Raw genomic sequence first — 25,547 nt, forward strand, 5'->3', positions numbered from 1 at the left:
ACTCCAGTATTCTTGCCTGGAGAATCTCAAGGACACAGGAACCTGGCAGGCTCCATTCCATAGGGTCGCACAGAGTTGGACAGGACTGAAACGACTTAGGACGCACGTACAAACATATAACTCATCTGCACAAATGTGGAGGACATAAAGGCATGAGGTAAGCATGAAGGTTACCAGTGTAATTTCAATACATGTATGATTTATGCAACACATTTTATCTGATTTCATACTTCTTAAGCTTTTCAAAGGGATGTTGTATAACAACTTGTGTACCCTTTCACTGTGTCTGTACTAACCTAAAAGCAAAGTTAGCTTGGTCATTGGGTCCTTTGCTCGTTTGCTCTTCTCTGCTGGTTGATTTTCCTTTACCAAAATGGCCCGGCTCTCTCCTCGTCGGTGTTTTCTTCCCGCAGGTGGCAGCTCCAGCTCCGCCCACCGGTCCCCGTCCGGGTCCTAGTTCTTGAGAATGTAACCCACAGGCCGGCGGGAGGGGGCGGGGCGGGGCGGAGGCCGGACGTGACGTTTCCGGAAGCGCCGAGAGCCGTCCGCGGGGGACAGGTGGGGAAGGGTCCCGGCAGTGTGGCGGGGCCCGGGCGCTGAGCGCGAGCGGAGTCTGACGGGGAGCGGCCACCGTGAGTGTGGGGCCTGCAGCCTTCTCCTCCCTGCGCCCCCTGCCCGGCCTGTCGCGCGCGAGACCCCTGACGGCTCCGGTCCCCAGCCTGGCCCAGCGCGTCCCCTCCTACCTCACGCGATAGACGCGGAAACCTTGAATAATTTTGCCCGGTGTTGACAGCTTGGGCTTGAGTGCCTTCGAGAAGGCCTCAAGCAGTTGTTAGTGGATCCTTCTCCGCTGTAAACGCCCCCCTTCGCTCATTCCCGGTACTTCCTTTGGCCTCCCAGACATCTTCCCCCGCCTCGGTTTTTTCCGCCACTTTCCCCCCTTATTTGCGGATCCTACATCTCCTCTTTGGAGTGTTGCTCAGCCTTGTCGTGTGGGGCAGCACTTCCTGGCCTTGGGAAGGGGTTCCATTCTCGACCAAAAGATCCTCTCCCGAGAGGTGATAAAGAGCAACAAGCTTCTGCTTCAGTTAGCTTTGATGGGCTCTGCACTGAAACGGCAACCCACTCCAGTGTTCTTGCCTGGAGAATCCCAGGGACGGGGGAGCCTGGTGGGCTGCCGTCTGTGGGGTCACACAGAGTCGGACACGACTGAAGCGACTTAGCAGCAGCAGTAGCAGCAGCAATGAGTTTACTAATGAGGCAACTTGGGAAGGTTTTAGATTTGCTAGTGGCTTCTTGAGCCCCTGAAAAGACTCCCACAGGAGGTGGAATGCCTCTACATCCCTGGTAGTCCCCATAACTTTTGTACCCTTAAGGTGTTTGAGAAGAAGCTTGGTGGAGGAAGTGTGACCTAGAGATAGAATTGACCTGGAGAAAATCATCTTTGAGGGAGTGCTTGGAATGGAAAACAACAGTGGGTAGACAAGTAAATGTGAGGATTTCTAGGCATTTAAGAATCCTGACTGAAGCAAAAAGTCTCTGTTGGCGATGAGTAAGGTTTAAAAGGACAAAATGAGTAAGGTTGAAAAGGACCAAATGGGGCCAGTTGACACAGGGCCTTGAATTCCAAAATCTGCTGTAGCTTGTATATTCTACAGCATGCTGGTTGTGCTGTGTCGCTTCAGTCATGTGAGCCTTTGACTTTGTGACCCTGTAGACTATAGCCCACCAGGCTCCTTTGTCAGTGGGATTCTCCAGGCACGAATACTGGAATAGGGGGTGTGCTGTAATTCAGTATGCGTCAAATACCCAGAATCTTTTTGGAAGTGATGTAGAGTGATAGATATCTGATTGGAAGAAAGAATCTGATTCTGACAGCAACAGCATCAAGAAAGATTGTAGAATGACTGCAATATGAGATCAAGGGAGGGAAGACTCCCAGGTTGTTTTTGCTGTTGTTGTTGGTTTGGGTTTTGCCTTTCAAGTTACCTTTGTGTCCTTTTGTTATTCAAAGAGTACTTAGTCTTGGAAGATAGATTTGAGTAAACTGTTTTCTAGATCTAAATTCCTTACCCTGAAATGATGATGATGTAGATTGACTGGACTAGTGGTTTCATGAGCGGAGTCAGGATTATAAATACTCATCCCCACACGATTTCCCCACACTAACCTTGTGCTAAAGTGCGAAAAGTTGTAGACAAAGCCCGTTACTCTTAGGTTAAATGATCGACTTAGAGTCAGTTAATAATCATCAGGAAATGTCATTGAGTATTCTCTGTCAGATACTGGGGTGGGTGGAAGTGGGTAGCTGGGAGGAGAGATAATGGAAAAAATACAAGACATTGTCCCTCTTTTTATGGTGCCGAGGTCAGGGCCACCAAATGACAGGGAATGATTAGCATGAAGAGAGACCTGACCCCCTTGTGGCTCATTACAGTCATACTCTGTACCACCTGATCATGCCACGGGCATTATGGATTTCTGAGTCTGTCAGTCCTCATCCTTGTGAAATTGTCTTCCTTGAGGGTCTCAGGCTTCTTGTGGGAAAGATACCTTAGTTAATATGAGCAACAGCATGTGGTGTTTTTCTCTTAATTTCTTTGTAAGGTAGAGGTTTGGTGAGATAAACACCTGTGCTGAGGTGACAGGCGCCTTGGTGTTGATGCCATCTTTTGTTTGTTTGTTTCAGGACTTCTTGGTCCTCATGTCTGACCATGGAGATGTGAGCCTCCCACCCGAAGACCGGGTGAGGGCTCTGTCCCACAGGGGTAGCACAGTGGAGATAAATGAAGACATCCCACCCCGCCGGTACTTCCGCTCTGGAGTGGAGATTATCCGGATGGCGTCTGTTTACTGTGAGGAAGGCAACATCGAATATGCCTTCATCCTCTATAACAAGTATATCACGTAAGGCACCTCCGGTTTCCTTTTTCTTTTCTGGTGACTGATGCCTCACTCATGGTGCTCTTGTGCTCATTTATTCCTACTCAGAATTGCTAAAACCAGAGAACTTTACAACATCACTATCATTAATCATTTTTGCTGGCAGCTCCTACATATTAGCTGTTCTTGACATTCAAAGACATGGGTACCGAAAGTGTTGTTTTCATGACTCAGTAATTTCATGAGTAAGAGACCTAACTCTTTGGGCTGTACCCACATGGCCCAGCTGTTAGGCAAGAGAGTTGGTGTTTAAACTATACATGTTTTGTATTGATGAAGGTTTTTTCCTGTCCCCCCTCTATTTAGGCAGCCAGTAGAGGATTATTGTTGAGGTTTAGCTGAGCCAAAATTCCTCACCTCTACTTATTTTGTAGCAAATTGAGTGTCTCAGGAAAGAGTTTTTTTCTTAACCTTTATCCTAATCATGTAAATCATTAAATAAGTATTGACCACCTACAGTTTGTATAGCTCATCATAAGACCTTTCCCTTGAGTTGCTTAGCGTCTTGGAACTTGAACAAGATTTCAGTTAACAGGAACAGTTGCTAAAGTCCCAGTGACATTGGCAAAGATGTGTAATTTAGGAAGGGAATAATAATGTTAAAAGATCTCATTTGTAATTTCTAGTCTTGTTCTTTCATAATAGTAGGATCTTAAGGTAATAATAATTACAGTGTATATGTATAGCTCTTGAATAGTTCATAGAATATTTCACCTGCATTTATGTCATTTGATCTTCACAATTCTGTGTGCACTGTGTAGGGTGCATCATCCTTCCATTCTGCATATGAGGAAACACCCTCCAGTTTCAGTGGTAGGCTTTATTCCACAATTTGGAGTGGCAAAACCTGGATTTTCCTACTCTTAATTCAGGATTCATTCTACAGCATAAGTCCTATTTTTGTTTTCTTTTTGGTGATGTTTCTTGAATTGAAGGTAGTCTTTTGAGATTATAGTCTGGAGACACAGTAATTCTGGGTTTGTTTTTTTTTTATAGTTTTTAAAATAGGTAACGTGCATGTAGTGCAGAATTCAGAAGGCACAAAAGGGTATATATATTTAAAAACTAAATTTCCCTGCCACTCCTCTTTCCCCCAAAACCTTTAGTTCCCCTCCCCACAGGCAGTCACTCTTATTACTTTCTTATATGTTCTTCCAGAGGTGATGGATGCATATTAATTTTATGATATTAAGTTTTTGATCACATACTGCTCTAAAGCAGTGTTTGTCAACTGTGCTGTTAGTGACATTTTGGGTTGAACAATACTTTGTTGCACAGGAGTGGCCTGTGCATTGTAGTGTGTTTAGCAGCATCTTTGGTCTTTCTGCTCACTAGATGCCAGTAGAACCCCGTACCCCCAAGTTGTGACAACCCAGAATGTCTCCAGATATCACTAATGCTTTCTGAGAGGCAAAACTGCTCCAGTTGAAAGCCAGTACTCTAAAGAAAAATAGGTGTAAGAGTGGATTGCCTAGAATTCATATTGTAATTTTAGAATGAAACAAAGGGAGTGCTGTGGTTTTTTTAAGTTTATAAGTAGTATCTGTTTCCTTAGAGATGTTCCATCCATACCACAGTGTCCTGTTATGTGGCCTCATTCCTGATAAAGTTTCATAGAATTATAATTACATTTCTCCCTCTCTTTGCTATTAGGAATTTTTCATTCCTAGGCACAATGGGCACAAAATTTATTTTCCCGAGACATTTCTTTGACTGTTGTCCTCCTCTTCATTTACTCTGCTGCTGGTAGAACTAGTATATTTCTAGTAATCTTGTAGATAGATCTTTCAGAACGAGGGGCACAGTTCCTTTGGGAAATTATAGTTGAGTAAGTGCAGTAGAATCATGGAATCACTCTACCAGGTATTTTCTGAAGGGCCTTCGGGGTCTTGTTGTTTCACATAGAAAGTACTTTGAGGGTGAGGATCATATTCATTCAGCAAATATATATTGTGTATATCTACTGTCTACTTGACACTGAAGTAAGTCCTACGTACATAGTAAATAAAATGGCCCTTGCCCTTATTCTCCTTATGGGAGAAGACAGCATACAGGTAAGCAAAGAAATATATGGTAACAAAATAGGGGAAACGCTTTGGAAGCAACAGAGAAAGTGATAGAGTAACATCTATCTGAGAATGTAAGATTTAAACTGAGACTTGAAGGGTGCCATAGAGTTGATCATTCCAAAAGCATAAAGCAGAGCTTTTTAAAACAGATACTACTGTGTATTCAGAAGCTCTCAGGTAGGAAAGACTTTAGCGTGTTCTGAGGATTAAAGATCCATGTGTTCGGAGTGTAGCAAATGAAGAGAGAATAACCTCAGATGAATTTGGAGAGGCAGGCGCGGCCAAATCATCGAGGATTATATTGGCCACAGTAAGGAGTTTACCTTGAGAGTAATAGAAAGCCACTGAAAAGTTTTAAGTGAGGTTGTGACCTAATCTTACTTATGTTTTAGAAATACAAATTTTGACTGCCATATGGTAGCTGGTGAAGGGTGTGTTAAGAGAAGGCAGTGAGGTTAGTTAGGAAACTGTTAATAGCAGTTCAAGAAAGAGGCTGGTGGCTTGAAAGAACATGGTAGCCTGGAAAAGAGTAGATGGATTTTGTTTTCTGGAGATAGAGTCCGTGAGACTTACTCATAATTTTGGAAAGAAGACCGTATCAAGATTGACATCAGTCTTTGCCTTGAGTAACTTAGGATTTGCTGTCCATTTATTGAGACGGGGGAGAGTGATGTCAAAGGGGTTGTTGGGTAGTGGGAAGGCAAAGAGTTCAGGTCTGGGTTTTTACCATGTCAGGGTGTTAATTTTAAGTAATCTATGAGATATCCAAGTAGTAATGTCCAGTAGGAGGCTGAGTGTAGCAGTCTGAAATCAGAGGAGAGGTCTCTGTTGGAGCAACAAGCTCAGGAGTCCTCAACATATAGTTGATCCTGAAGCCATAAGCGGAGAAGGCAATGGCAAGCCACTCCAATACTATTGCCTAGAAAGTCCCATGGATGGAGGAGCCTGGTGGGCTGCGGTCCGTGGGGTTGCTGGGGGTCGGACACGACTGAGCGACTTCACTTCCACTTTTCACTTTCACACATTGGAGAAGGAAATGGCAACCCACTCCAGTGTTCTTGCCTGGAGAATCCCAGGGACGGGGGAGCCTGGTGGGCTTCCGTCTATGGGGTCACACAGAGTCGGACACGACTGAAGTGACTTAGCAGCAGCAGAAGCCATAAGGATGCTGAGACCATCTAGTGCAGTGGTTCTTAATCTAGGGTCCAGGAACCCATAGGGATTCGTTGATAGAATTCAGTGTCCATGAACTTGGATGGGAAAGACTTTTCTTATTTTTACTAATGTGTAGCTGAAATTTAGCACTTTCTTTAATTTTGAATATAGGCTTAAACCACAGTATTATTAATATTTGTAGTTCTGTCACCAACAGAAATCAAGATATTTTCATACTATGATTGTTGCTGATATCTCAAAATAACATTTATACTTATCACTACTTCAGAATTATAGTGCAGTTCTTAAACGCACACTGTATCTTGTTTTTTAATGTATTAACAATGCATCAATAAGTAAGCACATGTCATCATTTTTAAGTATTTTGAAAACTGTTGCAGTAGAATGGGGCTTTTTGTAATCTTTCATTATTTATATTACATCTTTAAAAAATTATTTCGAGAAGAGTTCATAGGCTTCGTTAGAGGCTGGAAGGATCCATGGTGTATTAAAGGAAAAGAGACTTTGATTATGAGACTGTAGAATGAGACAAAAAGGAGCTTAGGAGAGAGCCCCAAGGTTGGTTACTGGAGGGAAGGCCAGTAGAGGAAACTTGGAAGGAAGGTTCGAGAGATGGGAGGAAATCCATCACTGTCGTGGGAGCCAAAAGAAGTAAGTAATTGCAGGACAGTGGGCAGCTGTGTTAGGTGGGCAGGGATTTGGGTTTGATGTCATGATGTGATTGGTAATCTTGGTAAGCGGTTTCACTGGAAGTGGGACGAAAGGTGAATCGGCGATAATAGTTTAGAGATTGGCAAACTTTTTCTGTAAAAGGACCAGATAGTAGATCTTTTTGGCTTCACAGGCAAGTTGGTCTCTGTTACAACCTCTGCTTTGTAGTGTGAAAGCAAGTCATAGATAATACATGAATGAATGAGTGAAGCTGTGTTCCAACGAAACTTTATTTACAAAAACAGGTGGCGAGCTAGATTTGACCCACTGGCCATAGTTTGCCAAGCCCTAGCATAGACAGCTCTTTTGAGAAGTTGGACCAGAAGTAAAGTGGAAAATTGAAATAATTGAAGGGGGACAAAGAGTACATGAATGTATTTTTGTCTGTTTTAAGGTGGGAGATGCTAGAGCATATTTCTTGGAAAGGATACTGTGGAGTAGGAGAGGCTAATGGTACAGAAAAGAGATTCAGCATAGAAGTAAACTCCTAAATAGGCCAGAGGATTAATAGTACATAGAAACTTAAGTTGATTTTTTTCTGTGCCTTGTTATTACATTGAGTGATATGAATATCAGTGTTAACAAGACTGATAAAGGAGCCTGTCCCTGTATGTGGTGTTCTGCTTATAGGACCATTTAATGTAATAAACTCAGCCTAGAGGAGAGTCAAGTGAGAGGAGGGGAGAATGTATTACTTGTTAGATTTGGGTTTTAATTTGGGACGTCTTTGGATTGGCTTAACCTGACCTGAATCAATAAATGTAGCTACATTTATTTTTCTTGCAGATATCTTCAAGACCCTAACTCTTGATTCTGTGAGCTGACAAGCCCTAGGAGTTGCAAAAAAACCTTAGAGCTCAGTATTCTTGTTCTGTTTTTCTACCACACTTTACTTGGTATGTTCCTGTCAGTTAACAAGAGCTCACTTTGGCAGTTATTACGCTGAGGAGGAGAGAGGAGGGTAGGCCTCTATTTCACCACTCCTCTGCTTCGCCCCCTGCTACTGAGTCATTGTTCTAGACCTTTCTTGGATACTTTAATTCAAGATTTTAAAGGGCATGTTTGTTCTTTTCCCTCGATCAGTTCAGGCATCTTAATGATCTCAAGCACATTTCCCTCCTCAGAGGTTTTCCTTACTGTAGGAATGCTTTTCCTTTTGCAGACCCCAGTATAGAAGAAGGATCCTCAACATATTAAATCAGTACATATTTTCATGGTGAGCACAGACAGTAATCCAGGCAGTGGATTCTTTCACAGCTTTTTATGGTCATTGACTAGGCTACATAGAAAAGAGTTACAGAGGACTTGGGCAGTCCTGTCTGCTGTGTGAGCCTCTTACAACACAAACCTGCTTTCTGAAAATGGTCTATCACCTGTGTTGAAAATGTTTACCACCAGGATTGGGGCTTATGGGCTGAAGAGGGTTTTCCTCTGTGATCCCGCTCACTTTGCTGACTAACTTTTAAGATTGGAAGAAATTAGAGCCCTTGATGCATCCACGTTATAGAATTTCTTTTTGACTTTTTAAATTATTTTTACACAAAATTAATACTTGTTCATGATTAAAACAGTTTGTTTTTAAACCACACAGCAAGGGAAATATTAATGTGAAAAGAAAATGCCCACCCACCAGAGGTAATCACTATTCTATTTCTTTTGTGTTTATTAAGAAAATATCCCCATGCAAGCACATGGGCTCATGTCTTTATCCTTTTTCCTTAGTGCCTGAATGAGATCATACAACACAGTCTTCTCTACAGCTTGCTTTCTCAACAGTCGTATCTTTACATATCAGGACACTGATCCATCATCTCATTCTGCTTTAGGGCTGTTTCTTCTACCTGGAGCAGTCTTAACCTAGATATCTTCATGGCTCGCTCTTCCAGTCTTTACTTAAATGTCACCTTCTCAGTGATGCCTTCCTTAGCTGAACTATCTAAAATCTCAATCCCTTCCCTGTCACTTATTCCCCTTCCCTATTAGTGACTTTTTCTCAGCACTGATTATCTGTATACTCTTTGGTTTATTGTCTATTCCCCCATTGTCATGTATACTCTGTGGTGGGGAGGAATTTGTGACTGTGACATTCACTCCCAGGTCCCCAGCCTTTATAATAATGCCTGACCCCATAGTAGATGCTCAATAAATGTTTTTTGAATGAAAGAGTAAATGATCATGTTGTTTTTCCACATTTGGGTCCACCATTATTTATTAAGTAATCCCCTGCTGATGGCCCAAAACCAGTCCATTCTAAAGGAGATCAATCCTGGGTGTTCATTGGAAGGACTGATGCTAAAGCTGAAACTCCAATACATTGGCCACCTCATGCGACGAGTTGACTCACTGGAAAAGAGTCTAATGCTGGGAGGGATTGGGGGCGGGAGGAGAAGGGGACGACAGAGAATGAGATGGCTAGATGGCATCACCGACTCGATGGACATGAGTTTGAGTGAACTCCGGGAGTTGGTGATGGACAGGGAGGCCTGGCGTGCTGTGATTCATGGGGTCGCAGAGAGTCGGACACGACTGAGCGACTGAACTGAACTGAACTGAACTGCTGATGGCCATTTAGGTTTTCAGTTTGCCTTTCTTTTATGAACAATGCTATATTGAATAATCTTATTCATATATTTTTGTATTATTGTAGGATAAATTCATAGAGATGGAATTGTGAGTTTAAATGGTATACACATTTTAAATTTTGAATACTTGTCTTCTGCACCCCTTGCTCCCCTAAGGAAAAAGGTATTATCAAATTACAGTCCTGCCTGCTAGGAGTATGTAAGGACACCTGTTTCTCTATGCCTTTACCTACACTGGTTGTAATCCATTTTAAGCCTTTGCCAATCTGATAGGTGAGAAATGATAGCTCATCTTAATTTGAATTTCTTTCATTTATAAGTAAAATTGAGTGCCATTTTATTTACTTACCTCTTTTATTTACTTTTATGCATATTTTTTCCTTTTGTTCTTTTAGATTGTTTTGTGTTTTGCCAATGCATCTTTGTTTGCTTTTGTACAACTCCTCTCTAGACTGCAACCAGATATAACCCAGAGAACAGTATACCTCTGGGCCACAGCTATTCTCTGCCTGGAAAATTTCTAACCCTGGTGTTAACATCTTCCTCTCTTTTTCTTGTTCACATCTGTGTTTATTATGATAGTAAAAACAATCGTATATATAGCAGATGTTGGCTGTGTGCTGGGCACTGTGCTCAGCACTTTATTTATTTATTTTTAAACTCTGTTTGGTATCATAGAAACCATTTCAGGTAGTACTAGTTTGTCTCTGCATATATAATTTATAGAGAGAGAGCAACTGAGGGATGGTGCTGGAGGTCACACAGCTGGTAGCTAAGTGGTTAAAACCAGGATTTGAACCTGAGCAGGGTGGCTCCAGAGCCTGCCCTCCTAACCATTAAGCTTTCTTGCCTCCAGTGTGGGCAGTGGTTGTGTTATTCATTCTGTTTTCAGGAGACCCTTCTGCCCATATGTCCCCGTTCAGAAAATTGACTACAGTTACTGAAACACGAGAAAGGTGTTCGTGTTCAGGTCTGGAAGTTTTATAAACTCGTTTTATTTATTTATTTTGGCTGGGCTGGGTCTTTGTTGCTATGCACGGGCTACTCTCTAGTTGCAGTGCAGTCTTCTCATTGCAGTGGTTTCTCTTGGAAAGCACAAGCTCAGTAGTTGTGGTTCATAGGCTTAGTAGCTCCACAGCATGTGGGATCTTAGACCAGGGATCAAACCCATGTCCCCTGCATTGGCAGGCAGATTCCTAACTACCAGACCACCAGGGAAATCCTTTATGAACTAGTTTTCATTACATGGTTCAAAATCAAAATAATTTTTTTAAAAAGGTGTATAGGTGTTTCACTCCCACTCTTGCCTCATGCACTCTATTTCCCCTGCCCTCTACTTTTGTTAGTTTCTGTATATACTTCCTGTGTTACTATGTATACTTATAAGCAGAATCTGGAATCAGCCTGCTGGCACTAAATTTTGAGCCCTCCACTTCTGGCTGTGACAAGTTACTGAACTTCTGTTTGTTTTCACCATTCCTAAGTAGACATCATAAATGTTAGAGCTCATGAATTGATTCCGTTTATTTTTCCCACTGAGCTTTACAGTCAAGGACAAGAACTGAAAGAGGAAATCTAGCGCTTACGTTTCTCTAAGCAGTTTTCATCGGAGACCATAATGTACATATTAAGCATAATACACATGTGCACATATTACAAATTGCACGCGTAATGTTCACATTTAACACATATGCTCTCTGAGCATCCTAGTGCTTAATCTGGTGCGAAGATTATTCTTCTGCAAAGGAACTTGAATCCCAAAGAAAACAAGCCAACATCAAAGATCACACAGAGCTAGGAGGAGTAATAGAACATGGGTTTTCTCAGCCTCCTGCCTTTGGCTGCCAGACTGTTCACTGAAGAACAATGCCTTGTGACAGAGGGCTTTTCCTTTGGAAGCCTGTTACTGTCACAACCAGAAAAAAATTTCTTTGGAGGCACATTTTTGGGCACAGGCTAGGATTTTTCTCCCCTCCATAGTTTTTGTTGTAGCATCGGGTGCTGCTGCACACCTGAGTTGGGAGAAGAGCAATTCTGAGGCTCTTTATGGAGCTGGGGGTGAGTGGGGGAGGTGGCCTGTTACCCATGCGTACCTGGAAACCTGTCAGATAGCCGCTACAGGGTAAGGGAGTTGCACTGCTTCAGAGTCTTTTGGACATTTGCATGTCTTCTTCGCATCACCATCCATCTGTTCTGTCCCCTTAGGCTCTTTATTGAGAAACTACCGAAGCATCGAGATTACAAATCGGCTGTCATTCCTGAAAAGAAAGACACAGTAAAGGTGGGTCTTGACTTTCACTGTTGCTCGCCTAAACGTTTCCGAGAGGCACAGACTGACTTCCAGATAGACGCAGCAGACTCTGCGTCTGAACGTCAAACCCTGCAAATAGGCGATAAGGCCAATTCAGTAGATCAGTTACGAAGTTCCAGGTGCAGTATGGCAGGGGTAGTTTAAATTACATAACTTAAATGTTTTTAGAAGTGTTGTTGCCATTGCCAACTTAAGTCTTTTTACTTTTCTACTTAATTGGTGACCATTGTCCTAACTCTCAGATTTTGATTTTGTATCCCAGAAATTAAAGGAGATTGCATTTCCCAAAGCAGAAGAACTGAAGGCAGAACTGTTAAAACGATATACCAAAGAATATTTAGAATACAATGAAGAAAAAGTGAGTATGTATTAGCTGCTGCTGCTGCTAAGCCGCTTCAGTCATGTCTGACTCTGTGCGACCCCATAGACATCAGCCCACCAGCCTCCCCCGTCCCTGGGATTCTCCAGGCAAGAACACTGGAGTGGGTTGCCATTTCCTTCAATGCATGAAACTGAAAAGTGAAAGTTAAGTCGCTCAGCCATGTCCGACTCGTAACGACCCCATGGACTTCAGCCCACCACACTCCTCAACCCATGGGATTTTCCAGGCAAGAGTACTGGAGTGGGGTGCCATTGCCTTCTCCGTATGTATTAGCAAAAAATGGAAATTATTTTGGTTTCTTAGGCTGTGTTCTAGGAATCTAGTAGGTATTTCAATGGATCTTTTGATTTCATTGTGATATTTTATATTTTTGGCAAAATCCAGAAAAAAGTGTTGAGGCTGCGGATTCTAATACAGATTAACCTCTTTATCTAAGAGGATGACTTGAGGGACAGAAAATCTGTTGCTTGTCTGTTATGTCTAGAGCTAAAACCTAAGAACAAAGAAAGTTCTCACTAAAGTATAGAGTTTTTAGATCAGAGAATTTGGGGATTTGATTCACATTTGATTATATCCAAAATAGATTATACCTGTTTATCATAATCAGATTTTTTCAAGCTATTAATATTTTCAAATGACTTCTTGTTAGGAAGAGTCAGGTAGAACACGTGTGAAGCTCTGAGGCAGTGTCACTGGTCTGTCAGGTGGGAACGCACACTGCAGGCACTTCCGTATTCTTTTGTGCATCTGCTGAGCTCTGTTCTGGACTCTGGTGTTGGAAATCAGCTGAGAGGTAAACAGCTGTCTATTTCTGAGGTACCCAGTGAGTGAAAATCTTCATGAAGGAAACTGTTACTTGATGTTTCTTAATAGTTTAAAATGTCACTCTGTATTTTACTAATCACCAGAAGAATTTCAGAGGCTTCATTCAGGGTTAAAATTCAATACAGACCCCCTACATTGTGTTTGTAAGTTTGGATCTGGTTCTTTTTCACAGCCCTGCTTGGGATACAGAATGTATACAGGGCACACCTACAGACTAAAATTGTATATGATATGCATGTGTGGGCAATATGTTGCATTGAGATTTTGGTAAAGAAGAAAATGCATTAGTTAGAGTTATTGGGAAAGGGTACTGAGAAGATCAGGACTTTAACTGTCCTTGAAGAATAGGTGTATGGTGGGTAGATCGATGGAGGGTTAACTGTTCTATGGGTCTAGAGGCATTGAGGGAAGCATGAATTCTGTGTTTGGAAATCAGACCAGAACAAGAGTACATTTGAGGGCAGTCTCCCTGCTAAAAAGCTTTGTCCTCCTAAGGTGTGAAGTTACTTGAGTGTAAAGTATTATTGTTAACTCCTATTTGTGCTTTGTAGAAGAAGGAAGCGGAAGAATTTGCCCGAAATGTAGCCATGCAGGAAGAGCTGGAAAAGGAAAGACAGAGGGTGGCACAGCAGAAGCAGCAGCAGTTGGAGCAGGAGCAGTTCCATGCCTTCGAGGAGATGATCCGGAACCAGGAGCTAGAAAAGGAACGACTGAAGATTGTGCAGGAGTTCGGGAAGGTGGACCCTGGCCTGGATGGCCCACTGGTGCCTGACTTGGAGAAGCCCTCCCTAGATGTGTTCCCCACGGTGCCTGTTATATCCACACAGCCTTCAGACTGTAATACAACTGTGAGGCTTGCCAAGCCACCAGTAGTGGACAGATCCTTGAAACCTGGAGCATTGAACAACTTGGAAGGTAGTGAATTCATTTGCTCGAATTCTCTTCCATCTCAGCTGCAGCCAAATAGGGTGTCATTCCAAGGGATTCGGTGTACGACTACCTCCATGATCCCACTAATTAGGCTCTGGTCACAGAAATCCACTTGATCAATATTATCATACTGTGTTCTATTACAGCTGTATTATAAAGTGGCCTTTGCTTAAGCCATATAATGTACCTGGGCTAGGTTGATTTTCTGAAGAACTAATAAAATCCTTGAAAGTCAGACTCACTCTCAGCTTTTAAGGGTTATATAGAGATTTGAAATGTTCAGTGAACTAGAGACCACTGTTAACCTTTTGTAAAGGAAATTTGAGATTTATAGTAACACTTTAAAATTCAACAACTGACTTAAAAGCTACTGAACTGTGTTTGCCTTGCAAATATTCCTAATTGGTAAGGAATTTAGTCAAGGTAAATATTCTGTGTAGTCAGTGGTAATTCAGTCTAGCCATAAAAACTATTGAGTCTTTCCTCCTCTCACCAATGAATGGTTACCGGAGAAAATAACAGTAGCAGCAAAATGGTGAGTATGCCTTGATGATTAGAGTAGATCTTTTTGTTAGGAATTGTCTTTCAAGTAGTCATGTAAGGAATTCAGCTTTGCAGAAGATCTACTTAAAAGGACAAGGTAAGAGTGGGCAAGAAGTGTTAGACTCTGAAGCTTTCAGGATTTCTCCCCATGTACTCGGCAGGGTTGCCTCTCACTGTTATTCCTGAATAGCTCAGAAACTTAAGTAGTAGTTTGTCTTCACTTGAATGATTAAAGCCTCTTCTCTTTTCTTGAAACAACATACTCTCAATGGCTGTGGTCAGAAGTTGGAGAAGAGCCTTTGCAGCCCTCTCTCTTCTGCCATTAGGATAAGATCCCCACTTACTGCCTGCAGTTGGGGGGACCCCAATGATTTGGCATTGCTCTCCTAGGGCTGCCAACTATGAGGTCTGCTTGGGGAGGCTTTGCCCCATGGTCTTAGATTTTTTTTCTCTCTCTCTCACAGCTCCTACAATCGATGGATTGCGCCACGTGGTGGTACCTGGGAAGCTCTGCCCACAGTTTCTCCAGTTGGCCAGTGCCAACACTGCCCGGGGAGTGGAGACATGTGGAATTCTCTGTGGAAAACTGGTAAAAAAAAAAAAAAATTCCTTCTAGAGCCTAGACTGTTTCTTCACCCTTGGCCTCCTGTGACTCTCAGAGAAGATATCCAGGGTCAGTTACTCTTTGTACAGATCCCTCTGCTGAAGGAGCCGTGGGCAGCAAAATGCAGTGTCACCTTGAATTTAGTGACCCTGGATTTGATTGATTTTCAGAGTCCCTTGAATTTAACTGAGTATTTTAATGCTGGTAATAAGAAATGCTTAATTCTAAACTTGGTCGGAAGATCCCGAGTTCAGCTTTTGAACACCTGCTTTATGGTAAATCATCAGAATATGAAATATGTAAGGCAGATAGCATCTGTCCACAAAAAGCACCCAAGCAATTTAGAGATGGCAGATACACACAAAAGATAGTTTGCTGACTAGCATGTACGATAAAAGCACTAGGAATTATGGGGAAAGAAGGATCATTAAATGGAGGTGCTTAAAGAACTCATTACTAACTTCTGAATAAATGAGTAAAGTGGAATAGACTTAAACTGAGCCTTAAAGTGTGGGAAGGGCTTAGAGAAATAGTAAAAGGAAACTACTCTAGACATGAATAAAGGAAGAGAAATGGTACTATACCCAGAGCTTCTTAAGATTCATGAGTAGACCTGTTTGGCTGCAGCAGGAAATTCCCACAGGGCTGTGGACATTTTGGCCTTGCAGAGGGCCCCAGGCAGTGTACTTGGGCAGTATGAGTTGTGAGCAAGACTGTCATGAGGGACTTATCTCATGAAGAAGACTCAGGCTGGGAGAAGGGCCTTTGCTTGTATTGAAGTTTAACTTTCTACTGCTGTGAAAAGAGAGGGTTGCCTACGTACCGGGGAATTGTGATGAGCTGTTTTCTAATTTGACAGATGAGGAACGAATTTACCATTACCCATGTTCTCATCCCCAAGCAAAGTGCTGGGTCTGATTATTGCAACACCGAGAACGAAGAAGAGCTTTTCCTTATACAGGATCAGCAGGGTCTCATCACACTGGGCTGGATTCATGTAAGCAGTTCTGAGCCCTCCGGGGGTTCATCTCACATGATGTTATAGACGCACTGCTTGTTCTTTTCTTGAAGCAGAGTGAATTGTATCCAGACTGTTTAGATGGTTGTATTTCCCTCTGTTGAGTACAGACTTGACTTCCTTAGCATACTTAACTGCTTGCACTCCAGTATTGATTTCTGGGGCTTTTCATTTCTAAAAGATGTTATGATTTATTATATTTTTAAGAGATGTATATATGTTTTTTTGACTGTGCTGGGTCTTTTCACTGCACACAGGCTTTCTTTAGTTACGATGCGTGGACTTCTCACTGTGGTGGCTTCTCTTGTTGTGGAGCCTGGGCACTGGGTACATGGGCTTCAGTAGTAGCACCACTCAAGCTCAGTAGTTGTGGCACGAAGGCTTAGTTGCCCTGCAGGTCTTCCCAGATCTGGGATCGAACCTATCTCCCCTGTATTGGCAGGCAGATTCTTCCACCTGACCACCAGGGAAGCCCAGGACTTTTTAATTAAAATAATTTTTTAAGAGAAATGAAATTCTTCCTCCAAAGTCCCAATTTCCCTGTGAGCATGAATGTTGATAGGATGCTAGCTGAGAGTGTATGTGAGCCTTGACCATAGAGGTTATTCCTTACTTCATACAAATGATGTTCCTGAAAGGTGTACAAATCAAAGTATTTAAAATAAACCAAGGAAGTTAATTCAGATACTTGCATTTCATCTTTCTTAAAACAACCTTTGAAAGAAAGTAAAATGTTAGTTGCTCAGTTGTGTCTGACTCTTTGCAACCCCACGGACTGTAGCCTGCCAGGCTCCTCTGTCCATGGAATTCTTCAGGTGCAAATACTGGAGTGGGAAGCTGTTCCCTTCTCCAGGGAATCTTCTCAACCCAGGGATCGAACCCAGGTCTCCTGCATTGCAGACAGATTCTTTACCATTTGAGCCACCAGGGAAGCCCAAAACAACCTTTATGTAAACCTTTATATAAATCAGAAGGGCTATCAAAATAGAAAATTTTTAAGTATCTGCATATCCTAACAGTCTTCTAGTAATATTCAGGTAAAATATAATTCCATCCCTAAAGATTACATTTTAATTTTTCTTTTTATTCTTTTTCAACCCCTCATTCTCAGACCAAGCTGTTTTTTACATTGTGTGACAGGGTTCCACACAAACAAGGCAGCTTACTTCTGGATTTGGGAAGATTGCACATACTTGTATATTGGCATTGGGGAAATACTGACTTGTGAGGTAGTCCCATGTGCCTCTGTCCTTTTGTAAATACTTGCCTTCTACTATGTATCCCCCAGTAGAGATACATGGGGGATAGAAAACCTGTGTCTTATCCACCAGGGGATACAATTTGAGTAAGATAAGATTTTAGTCTAATAGATTGACATATAGACAAGTCGTTAACTCCTTATGTGAAGCAGGATGTGCCTAGTGCCTTAAGAGATGCCCTTTAGAATTTAGAGGAAGGTAGGATCACAGCGGAGAAGGAAATGGCAACCCACTCCAGTGTTCTTGCCTGGAGAATCCCAGGGATGGGGGAGCCTGATGGGCTGCCGTCCATGGGGTCGTACAGAGTTGGACACGACTAAAGTGACTTAGCAGCAGCAGCAGCAGGAGGATCACAGCTGGGGTGATGTACTAGATTTGTGGCAGGGTGGGTCAAGGGAGGGTTGCATATGGAGGGGACAGCAGTGAAATAGGCAGACTGGAATCCTGGATCATTGAGTAGTTTTCTGGGACTTAGAGTTCATATCAGGAAACAGTGATAGATAAGTTTTCACATAATACATTAGGAGTGGTGGTTTGGGTGGACGGGCGGGATAGTTCTGCTTTTTAGTGAGTAGGATGAGGCAGGGAGCTCATTTAAGAGGTTAATGTGATGATTAAAATGTAATAAGAGAGCCAGGGTGATGGCAGTGCATTTGGGGAAAAAAGGGACAAATGTAGGATTTCAGAGGATGTGGGGAATGAGTCAGAGAGGATGATGAGTAAATGTGATGACTTAGAAATTTCAGGCCTGACTCATGGAAGTGGCAATGATCAATCATCTCATAAGGAGAAACAGGTTCCAGCAAGAGAACTTCTGGGGCAAATGTTGTCTTCAGTTCTGAGTATATTGAATTTAAGATACTGGTAAGACATTGGGCTTCCCTGGTGGCTCAGGTGGTAAAGAATCTGCCTGCAGTGTGGGAGACCTGGGTTTGATCCCTGAGTTGGGAAGGTCCCCTGGAGAAGGGAATGGCAACCCACTCCTGTATTCTTGCCAGGAGAATCCCATGGAGAGTAGCCTGGAGGGCTATAGTCCATGGGGTCGCAAAGAGTCAGACACAACTGACTTTCACTTTTTTCTTTCTCAAGACATTATATTGGTAGAGGTAGTTATCAGGCAATTTGAATTTGGAAACAAGGTCAACGTGGGAAAGAGAACCAGGAGACCTCTACATAGAGCTGACCTTGGAGGCTTTGAAACTTGGGGAGGGTGGAGAACAAGAAGAAATTAACTTACAGCTGAAGGCCAGGCCACCTAGGGGAGCATAGGGAGTAGTTAGTCGTGAAGCACAGAGATGTCAGAGAAAGGTGAGGTAGTGTTGAAGCATAGGTGCCAAAGGAGGAGGAATGTCTCAGAAAGAAACTTCAGGATGTTCACTGTGTCACATACTGCAGAGAGCTCCAGAATGATGAATACTTGTATGAGCTGATTGGACTTGCTGAGTCATTGATGACCTCAGTTTAGTGGGTTTTAAGCAGTGGTGGGAATAGATTGAAAAGGTTTAAGAAGTAATAGGTATTGAGGTTGTGGTGATAGTGGAATGTACACTAATTTTTTGAAGAGCTTAGCACTAACTAGAGGAAGGGAAAGAGATTGAATAGTGGCTTAAGGAATAGCCAGGTTGAGAGAAAGTTCGCTTGATTTATGGTTTAGTGTGTGAAAATGTGTTATTTTTATTTTGATTTTCTTGAAACCTTTATATTTGAAATATATATAAGAAAGTATTATATAAATTAAATGTACACTTTCATGAATCATTAAGCAAACATATGTGTGTACATATTACCTAGGTTAAGAAATAGAGCATTGCCAGAAACATACTCCTACCCCATGCTCCTGCCTAGTCACCCTTCCTCCCTGGTACAGGTAATCCCTCTCTTAATTTCTTTTGAAATTCTTTGCTTTCTTTATAGCTTTACCACTTTAGTGTGTGTCCCTAAACTCAATAGTTTACTTTTTCCTGGGTTTGAACTTTACATGCGCGCGTGTGTGCTCAGTCACGTCCAATTCTGTGTGACCCCATGGACTGTAACCCTCTAGGCTCTTCTGTCCATGGGCTTCTCCTAGCAAGAATACTGGAGTGGTTTGCCATTTCCTCCTCCAGATATCTTCCCGAACCTATGTGCCACCAGGGAATCCCTTTTGAACTTTACTTAAATAGCATTATATAATATGTATTCTTTTGTATTCAGCTTCTTTTGCTCAGTGTCTTTAGGGTTCATCTACATTCTTGTGTATAGTTGTCTGAGCATGTTTTTAAGCCCAGTGAGTGAGTGGAAAATAGTGGAACCTGTGAATGAGATGTAAAAGGACAGGAGAGATAAGATAATGTGGAGGTAGGAAGGAATTAAGTCAAAAGTACAAAGAGGGTGTCATCTTCATATTAGGGAGAAAACACTTCTCTACAACAGAATTGAAGGAAGAAAGTTACAGAGAGATTTTTCAAGGTTATAATTGGAGGTGTTGAGGGAACTCATTTTAGACGATCTTTCAGTGAGGTTGAAGTCTAGGTCCATTGCCCAGCAGGAGGAGACAGGAGAGTTTAAGAACTGGACAAGATGAGGGAAAGTTGGGAATAATTACTGTTTAGACTTTTGGTACATCTTAGCCACAAGTGAGTAAAAGTATTTTTAATATCAGTGAGGGCCTGGCTAGGAAGAAATTTAGAACTTAAATTGATAGTATTCCAGCTTTTTTTCCCCCATGATATTCCTGTACCATTTCTGCCTAACTTGGGATTAAAAGCAAACCAAAACACACTGTAATGTTTGCTAAGGTCTTAAAGTTGGCAAGAGGAGAATACAAAAGGTCCATTCTTCCTTCTCTACCATGGCAGCTATGAATCAGGTTCCTGGTCAAAATCTTTGAATTTTTTTTGGCTGTGCTGGGTCTTCGTTGCTATGCAGGCTCTTCTCTAGATGTGGCAAGCAGGGGCTACCCTCTGGTTGCAGTATGTGGGCTTCTCCCTGCAGCGGCTTCTCTTGCAGCTGCAGCATGTGGGCTCAGTGGTTTCAGCTGCCAGGCCCTGGGACACAGGCTCAGTAGTTTGGTGCACGTGCTTAACTGCATGTGGGGTCTTCCCAGAACAGTGATTGAACCCTCTACTCCTGCATTGGCAGGCAGATTCTTTACCATTGAGCCACCAGGGAGCCCCCCTTGTCAGCAACTTTGTATGGTCTTGTTTATCGCCAGCTACTGTGTAACCCCCAGCTCAGTGTTCAGGGCACTCCTTCACCTTGTCTCAGCCCTACCTTAGCTGGCATTGTTCTTTGTGGACACTGCTCATCTGAACACCAAGGCTGCCCTCAGCATTCCCTTTTCTCACTCATTTCTGTTCCTTTGGTGCATTGTTTTTGTTTTTTTCATAAACATGCCTTCAGAGGAACTCTCCAGCATGTGGGCACAGTGGGCATAACTTTCTTTCAAGAAACTCAACTGTGAAGGGAAGGAGAGAAGGCATAGTAGTTAGAGGGGAGCAGAGGCTCAAACACAGTTTTTTGGTTTACAGTTATTTGTTTAGGCCCTACTCCATGTCTTTATATCATCTTTCTAGCTAACCCAGCTTTAGATTGGAGACCTTCATCAACTTATGTAGACCTTGTTTGTTCTCAGTTAAAATTCAAGCTCTAACCGTGGGATGAAAGGTGTTGACACAGGCCATATATTCCTAAAAGCCTATGAGATCGTATTCTTATTGGTAAACTATTTCTCCCTTGTGGTCATAGAAGTCCTTTCCTACCCCATGCAGACGTGTGTGTCGATTTGCTGTCAGTACTCAGCTAACTTGTTCCTGTGTTGTAGACTTCTTCCACAGTGAGCTGGTCACAGCGTTTTGTGCGGTCATGCTTCTCGGGTGAGGCTATGCATAAGAATTATTTAATGAGCTTTAAAAAATATTTTTTTCCTTCTCAGGATGGATATTTCCAGGGTGGGGTGCAGGAACTTGTGCTTTTGACAAGTTCCCTTAGGAGCTTCATTTTTTGCACAACAGAGTTAAAAAAAACTGGTCAAGTGCACATATTTATATTCTGTGCTTTTGAGTCAGTAAAGTTTGGTGTTCTTTTTGAGTCATATTTGGTATTTCCTTTTTCCATCCTTGTTATCTAACATCATACTCCCTCTGAGACAAGTCATTATATAGTGTTCATTTGTATACAAAGACAGTGTTCAATAAAATATTAAATAACTGGGGAACTTCAGTGGTTAGGACTTGGCTCTTTCAGTGCCGTGGCCCAGGTTCCCTCCCTAGCTGAGGAACTAAAATCCCACAAGCCATGCGGCATGGCCAAAAAAACAAAATTAAAAAACTGAAAACAAATGAGAGAAACTGAACGAAGTTTACATGGTGCTTTAACTGATTACTTTCAAATTTCAACATCTTGGTCTTTTTCTCAAATAAGACAGGATCCTTGTGATTTAACCACCCTCTGAAATCCCAGTCACCCTCTGCCTCTCATATCCTTGAATGATATGCTTTAACCACAGGACAGCTTTTGCCACTTTTGCCTATGGAACCCCTGACTTGTGCCTGACTTTTAAACCCCTTTGTCGGGAAGAAGAGTCATTCATCTGTGGTTTGGTATGTCCTTGACTTCTACCAGGTTGGAGTATTGGGTAGCATATACCATCTGTTCTAGTATGGGTGACTTTCCATTTTGTTGAGAGAGCTTATGAGGAGCCAGATAGATCTTGATGGTCAGTTAGAAATTATAAGTCTTCACATACTCATGTTAAATTACATTTTTTTACAATGCAGGGAAGGAAGTTCATTCCTTATTAGGAACTTCAGGCATATTCCTCATGGCTGATAATGACTTTATACTTAAGAGATCATGGCAAGTTATTGGGAATTATTTGACTCTGCCTTCATTCATGGTGGGGGGGCTTCCCTAGTGGTTCAGAGGGTAAAGAATCTGCCTACAGTGTGGGAGATCCAGGTTCGGTCCCTGGGTCAGGAAAATCCAGGGAGAAGGGCATGGCAACCCACTCCAGTATTCTTGCATGGAGAATTCCATGGACGAGGTGCCTGGCAGGCTGCAGTCCATGGGGTTGCAAAGAGTTGGACATGACTGAGCAGCTAACACTTCACTTTCTTCATGGGCCAGGCTTGCCTGTGTATTCTCACTGAGGCTTCCTTTTTCTCTTCTCAGACTCATCCCACGCAGACAGCCTTCCTCTCCAGTGTTGACCTACACACTCACTGCTCGTACCAGATGATGTTGCCAGAGTCCATAGCCATTGTTTGTTCCCCCAAGTTCCAGGAGTAAGTGCATAGGGTGTGGTTCAGGGGAAAAGCCTCAGAGGAAATGTTCTGCATTCTTAAGACCTTGTTCTCTATCTAATATATATATTGTGGTATTTGATTGGCTTTTCTAAAGGTCTTCCTTTTAAGTCCTGTAGCCTGATAAACCTACTCTGCTTGTTTACAAAAGTATCCAAGCAATAGTGTAGGTGCTTTTATAAGAAAAGGATGTAAGATATTTGAAGTGTTTGACTTGAAACAGTAGGAATTTTAAGAGATTGATGTCAGATTAGAGAATTTCAGTATGCAAGAGATTATCTCTGAAAATTAACTTTTTCATTTTAAACCCTGTTATTTACTATGAATTCTCCCAGTAAAACTGATGTGGTGGCAGTGATGAATCACTCTGATTCATTCACCAGAGAAGAGAACTGTGGGCCAGCAGACTTTTGAAGGTGTCTCAAAATGAGTTCTGCCCTGCCCGGTGTGTGTGTAATTGAGGGGGACACCTCTGCTTGATTCTGGACCTGCTTTTTCTTATTTCAGAACTGGATTCTTTAGACTCACTGACCATGGACTAGAGGAGATTTCTACCTGTCGCCAGAAAGGATTTCATCCCCACAGCAAGGATCCACCCCTCTTCTGTGTATGTATCCCTGTAGAGGAAGCTGGAGCTGCGCTTTAACCAGGGAGCACAGTCAGAGCTGATGCAACACAGTGTCCTTCACGACCCACACAGAAGATCAGCCTTGTCACTAATTTTTCTGAATCTTCCTACAAAGACATGTGTGGGAAGCAGTGTGGAACAGGAAGGAGTTTGAGTCTTAGCTCTGCTACTTAAGGGTTGTGATCAAGTTATTTAACCTTCCTGGGCTTCAGCTTTCTCACCTATAAATGGAAATGATGATAATAATAATAATATATACTTTTATAGGGTTGTTGACAGGATTAAATGAAAGTACCAAGTGCAGTAGCTTGCTTATTAAACATTAGGTTTTTTTCCTTTATCATCATCAGTTGCCAAGCCTGCATTTCAATAAGAGATTTGAATTCAAAAGAAAAAAACCATTTAAGATAGGTAAAGTATATTTAATTTTGGAACTTTGCTTTTAATTTGATTTTAGTTAATAGAGATTTTTATGACCTTCTTAGAAAGTTTTTTCCCCAAGTGGGAAACGTTGTGGGTTTCTGGTAAATTCACAGTGGTAAAAAGCTGTGGATAAAAAGCTGTAGTTGCTGATAAGTATGTTGCAGTTTTCTCCTCAAATCTAGTGAGATAGTACTGCCTCACTCCATGCCAGCCATGGAGGAGTATTATTTCTTTTGGGTTCACTGAAAAGAAACCAATGTGGAAAAGGGACTCCAGAGCCTTGTCACATAAAAGAGACTGGGGATGTTTAGGAGAGAACCCCAGGGAGCATCTGAGAACTGACTGTAAGTATTAGAAGAGCTGTTGTAGAGAACGGTCTCAGGTATTTCATATGACTCCCAGAACTAAAACTTAAGACCCTGTGAAAGTGCCAGTTTTCAGCTGAGTATGAGAAAGAAATTTCTGACAGATTTGCTCACAAATAGGGAAGTCTACCTTGGAATGTAATAAATGTCTAGGTACCAGGATGTTGAAACAGAGACTGCACAATACCCCGGAAATGCCTAGGCTTTCAGTTAGGATGATCCCTTGTGCATGCAAAGAGGGAGTATTCCCCTTGTGAGTATAGGTGTGCTTTATTATCTGGTTGACATAATGACCCAGCATACTGCAATTAATTCAGCAGTTATTTAAAATAAATGTATATTTTATAAATGACTCTAGAATGTATATACATTTGAAGAATAAATGGAGATATATAGGTCCATATTGATTCAGACTATAGGCTATTGATTCTGGATTGGTGGAAATAATAATTCCCAGACCCCTTACCATAATTGCCACTTAAGAAACGGTCTGGCTGCCAGCCTGGGAACCACTGGCCATAGCGAGCATTTTAAGTATTTAAGCATTTGAAAGATGACTTTTCTGGATTTTCCAGGACTTCCCCTTTCTTTCTGTTTCACTATTGCAGAGCTGCAACCACGTGACTGTTGTGGACAGAGCTGTGACCGTCACAGACCTTCGATGAGAGTTTGACTCAGATGCCTCCCAAGAATTGTAAAACCATATCAGTGTACTGTAGCCCCTTAATTTAAACTTTCCAGAAAGCTCTGGAAGCTTTTTAAAACAGTAGGAAGTATCACCCAGGGGAGAACTGATTTTCTATTTCTGATTTGAAAAGAAATAATCAAGTATGTTTTTTAGGCACATCTGGAAAATAGCATGGTCATGCTAAAGCAGCTTTTCAGTCTGCCTATAACTAAAAAATTAAGTTGAAAAACTGTGTAATGAAGACTCACATGTGCTTTGTTCAAGATTCACCAATTGTTAACATTTTTTCCCTATCACGTATCCTTCTAATTTCTTTGCCAACTTGTTATTGTTTACCTTTGGACTAATTAAGAGCATCTATGCAGAAGTTTGGAAGCCATTTAAAAAATCTTTGGGTTTTTCTGTGGTTTATGGCAAGATTAATGAAGCTTATAATAAGGCTGAAGGTCAGCTTGCTATGTCTGACCAGATGGTGAGGCTCAAAAACCCTAAAGAATGATTTTGTCAGAAATTATTGTTATTTAACAAATATTTCAGGATATTTTTTCTTCTACAATAAAATAACAATTAACTTATATATATATATATGTGTGTGTGTGTGTGTGTGCTCTAGAATGATCTGTTGGATCAAGCATTGTCTAGATAGACAGGTTAACTAAAAGGTCTGGTTATTTGGGGAAAGGTGAGGAAAAATAGAACTTTGAGATGTGTCAACATTGCAGGTATGTCCCAGTTCACTTTAAATTGTTCAGTCCTTTCATTCTGCCTCTTGCCATCTTCCAGAGGTGTGAAGTCATCTTTGTTCTTT

General features: G+C 41.9%; 1 protein-coding gene across 4 annotated transcripts; it reads left to right on the forward strand.

The window, feature by feature from the left end:
• Positions 1-495: 495 nt before the first annotated feature.
• STAMBP (STAM binding protein) lies at positions 496-25,324 on the forward strand. 4 transcript variants are annotated; one of them, XM_055399790.2, is made up of 10 exons: positions 496-558; positions 2,690-2,907; positions 11,687-11,762; positions 12,055-12,150; positions 13,551-13,914; positions 14,937-15,061; positions 15,936-16,073; positions 22,505-22,617; positions 23,143-23,242; positions 24,660-25,324. In XM_055399790.2, the coding sequence occupies exons 2-10, from the start codon at positions 2,705-2,707 to the stop codon at positions 24,714-24,716; spliced, it is 1,272 nt and encodes a 423-aa protein (XP_055255765.2). In that variant the 5' UTR covers positions 496-558; positions 2,690-2,704; the 3' UTR covers positions 24,717-25,324. The 4 variants fall into 4 exon arrangements, with proteins under 4 accessions (XP_055255765.2, XP_055255767.1, XP_088697700.1 ...); XM_055399792.2 differs by having other exon boundaries at positions 498-632; XM_055399793.2 differs by lacking the exon at positions 496-558 and adding an exon at positions 682-879.
• The last annotated feature ends 223 nt before the right edge of the window (positions 25,325-25,547 follow it).

The sequence above is a fragment of the Moschus berezovskii genome, chromosome 11, assembly GCF_049115385.1.
Source record: "Moschus berezovskii isolate FMDL1 chromosome 11, NW_MosBer_1.0, whole genome shotgun sequence".
In the NCBI taxonomy this organism is placed as follows: domain Eukaryota; kingdom Metazoa; phylum Chordata; class Mammalia; order Artiodactyla; family Moschidae; genus Moschus; species Moschus berezovskii.